The following is a 3,577-nucleotide window of genomic DNA, read 5'->3' as shown; positions in this document are numbered from 1 at the left end:
GAGAGGGGGGCGGGGCAGGAGCGGGGCAGGATGGGGAGCCAACAAAAACGGGAATGGGGCAGGATGGAGAGGAGGGTCAGGACGGAGAGGGGGTAACGTGGAGGTCACGTGGGGCAGGATGATGGTGGAGACTCTCACAGAACAAACAGGGGCCAGCTCAGGACAGAGCACATGCAGGGCTGGGAAGTCCAGATCTCCCCAATCTGGTGCACTGCCTGTGGCTGGGTCCTGGTGGTGACCACCGACCTCATGCTGTGTGACAGAACCAACCCCTGCCCAGTCCAGCACCAGCCACGGCCTGCCATTCTGAGTCACCGTCACAGCCCCTGCTGCTCACCACAATGACATGACCGGAGACTCTGGCGTTTCTACAATATTCTCTCACAAGGACATTTAGACCAGGAAAAAAACCCAAACCAGCCACTGAGTGGCAATTCACCATCGTGGGACCGAGCACCAGAAGCCAGGACGTGACTGTACCTCGTGACTGTCCCTGGTGTCAGGACGCACGAACACTGCTCAGGTGTAGGTATTCGCCCAGGTTCTCAAAGACCGGTCACGCTCAGAAGCAGGCCAGTGCTCGAGCATGGGGCCACCCAAGACCTCCAGCTCCACTCCACTGGCTGTGTTGCGGACGGGCTGTGGGGAAGACACTGGACAAGGGCCACGGAAGCTGGTGAACGTCCAGGCACAGCCATGGCATGCCTACACCCATGCCACCTTGCTGGAATTTGGGGACAGACACCATGTGAGGCCACACCTTCACTTAAACCTGGATCCCCACGGCCATGCGGTGCTGAAACACATCGGAACCAACCACGGCACAGACTGAAGGCCAGAGCGTCACACTCGGGGGACAACAGGTCGCACAGACTATGGGATTTTCACAGAGACACGGGCACGTCTGGCACAGACACCTGCCAAGAGCTGTGGCTGACACTCAGGAGACACCACGTGAGACCCAGTGGAGAAGCCTGAGCTGTCAACACCGAGGCCCTTGGAACCAGTGACTGCCACCATGTGAGTAACAGGCCGGAGGAGGCTGTCCTGCCCTGAGGGACGCCACCCAGCTTCTAACTCAGCCCCCTCGGCCTAGCGACAAGCCCAGCTCTCAGTGACCTTGACTCCTCACATGTTGAGGGGACAAAATGCAGCCTTGGTCAGATTCGTCACTACTCTCACTACTCAGCCTCTAACTGAGCAATTAAAATGATTCTTGACGACTTTTTCAAGGCCGAAGAAGATCGTTTCTGAGCACTGAACTGCCCCACTGCCCGTGATCCCGGGCCAGGCTGACCCACAGGCACTGTGGAAATCACGCATTTTGGCTCACCCAGCGGGAAATGAACTGATCTGACAAACTGGGGGCTTAAGCTGTTGCCCAGCAGCAACCAGGATGGGCACGGTCATTTCGGGCATCCTTGGCTGGGCAGAGGAAGACCCTTAAACGGAAGCTTCAGGAAAGCACCCGACACGACAGTGGCTGGGAGGATGGGGCAGAGGTTTGTTCTGTCATATGTGGGTCTCTGGGTCAGAACTGACTCGCTAGCCCCTAACAAAGCAGGCCTGGCACTGGTCGCTGCAGTGTGGCCTTTTGAAATGTCTGGGAAACCAACCATCATCCATGTACCTGCCAGCACGAGCGCCTCCCCAGCATTTAACAGCCAACCCGCCCGAATCGTTTTCCATATGTGCTCGGAAAGCTTGGCCTGGAGGAGGCCCAGTCCGGGAGATGGCCCAGCCCAGAGGAGGCCCTGGCCCTAGAGGAGGCCCCAGTCCTGGAGGAGGCCCAGCCCAGGAGGAGGTCCCAGCCCCAGAGGAGGCCTTGGCTCAGAGAAAGCCCGGTCCAGGAGATGGCCCGGCCCAGAGGCGGCCCTGGCTTAGAGGAGGCGCGGCCCAGAGGAGGGAGACCTGGTCAGGAGGAGGTCCCAGCCCTGGAGGAGGCCTGACCCAGGAGGAGGCCCCAACCCTGGAGGAGGCCCAGCCCAGGAGGAGGGCCTCGGCCGCTGTGGCCAGAACGCAGAGGCCGTCTGAGCCCTGGGGTCTACACTCACCGATCTGCAGCAGGATGGGTGTGACCAAGGCCGTCTCCATGGCGTAGCAGAACTCCCGGCCGAACATGACAGCCCCGTGCATGACCCAGAGGCGCAGGGGCACGCGGTCGATGGAGCCCTGGCTGCCGGTCTCGTCGGGGGGCTCGGCCTCGCTGCTGGCCGGCTTCTGCGGCTCCGGAGAGGGCACAGACAACTCCTGAACTTGCATAGACTCTGGGTCGGCATTCTGTGGGGCCATTTTCATCACCACAAAAAAATATAGCTATCTCTCTCTATGCGTATATATATTTACTCTACCTATATAAATAATACTATGGGGTAGCTCTGTGGATAAATTAAGACGTCTTCTCTCCGCTTGGCTGTGTCCCTCGGGCAGGCAACACTTGGATTCGTCTCAGTACAAACAGGTATTTCCCACTGCTCACAGTCGTGGGACGTGCAGCAAAGCGGACCAGGTTTTGGTTGGATTTTTAAGCATATGGCTTGCTGGTTTACTGTGAATCAGAGTTAAAAATCCATAATTGCCATTCAGTTAATACCAGTTTCATCATTATTACTGAAGAGGTGCTGAAATGGCTCTTCTTGCAACAGACAGGCGAGCAGGTGACACAAACAGGTGACTGGCTGTGAATCCCCATCGAGTGGCTGGTTGACCTGCAAGAGAGACCGCAGAGAGGGGAGGTCAGAGGCAGTAGTGCCCGCCATCCCACCCACAGGCAGCAAGGGCTCCCCGCAGACTGGCCGGGGTCCTTTGCTTGCTGGTGCTTGAGCTCTGATTGGCTCTGTGGACACAACACAGTCTTGTTTCCTGAGAAACAAGGAATTCTCGGACGGGACTTAATCCTGGTGAAGGAGAAAGAGCGTGGCAGAGGGGCCAGAGGAGAAGAGCGGGTGGTAAAGAGAGCCAGGGGACCAGACACACACCGCTGCCCATCTCCCGGCTGGCGCTGTGCCCCTGGCCACTTGGACAGGTTGTGCTTCATGGCACCCGTCCTGCATTAGGTTTTCACAATCTGTTTTTCTGACTAGTGGAGGGTCTGTGGCAGGCCTGTGGCGAGGAAGTCCACGGGCACTGTTTCCAGCAGCCTGTCCCTGCGTCTGGGCCTAACTCTGGGCTTTCTGCAATGCTTCACTGTTTTCACCATGCTGCTGCCACCTAACTCCTGTAGTCCACTGTGACAGCTTTTCTACACATGGGAAAGCAAGAGACCACGTGTGGCTCACTTCACTGCGGCGGCCGGGAACCAAACCACAGGGGCTCCTGGGTCTGCACACCTGTCACGTGGCCACTGGACCAAGGGGCCTGCAGATGACACGATGAGGAGTGTGGCAGGGGTGGGGGGAGGAAGGCAGAGGCGGACAACTAGGAGAGCTGGGAAAAGGGGTCCTCTTGGGATTTCTGGAAAGGTGGCACTGAACTGAAGACAAGGCACGACGAGGCAGGCCGCAGCCCACCATGGCGGGAAAGGCCAGTGCGACCTTCACTTGGCAGCCCTGGAGCTCAGCCCAGGTTCCGGAGGCCA

General features: G+C 58.4%; 1 protein-coding gene across 1 annotated transcript in view; it reads right to left on the bottom strand.

The window, feature by feature from the left end:
• SLC45A4 (solute carrier family 45, member 4) overlaps positions 1-2,298 on the bottom strand; it is a 21,163-nt gene extending 18,865 nt beyond the window's left edge. Inside the window, exon 1 of the mRNA XM_006879261.1 lies at positions 2,055-2,298. Within this exon, the coding sequence (XP_006879323.1) occupies positions 2,055-2,298 (244 nt within the window). The remainder of the gene's footprint in view (positions 1-2,054) is intronic.
• Between the last annotated feature and the right edge of the window lie 1,279 nt (positions 2,299-3,577).

The sequence above is a fragment of the Elephantulus edwardii genome, unplaced genomic scaffold (genome assembly GCF_000299155.1).
Source record: "Elephantulus edwardii isolate Elephantulus edwardi_28Jun2011 unplaced genomic scaffold, EleEdw1.0 scaffold00003, whole genome shotgun sequence".
Taxonomy (NCBI): domain Eukaryota; kingdom Metazoa; phylum Chordata; class Mammalia; order Macroscelidea; family Macroscelididae; genus Elephantulus; species Elephantulus edwardii.
Note: the sequence above shows the minus strand (reverse complement) of the source record. Positions and strands in the feature narration are given on the sequence as shown.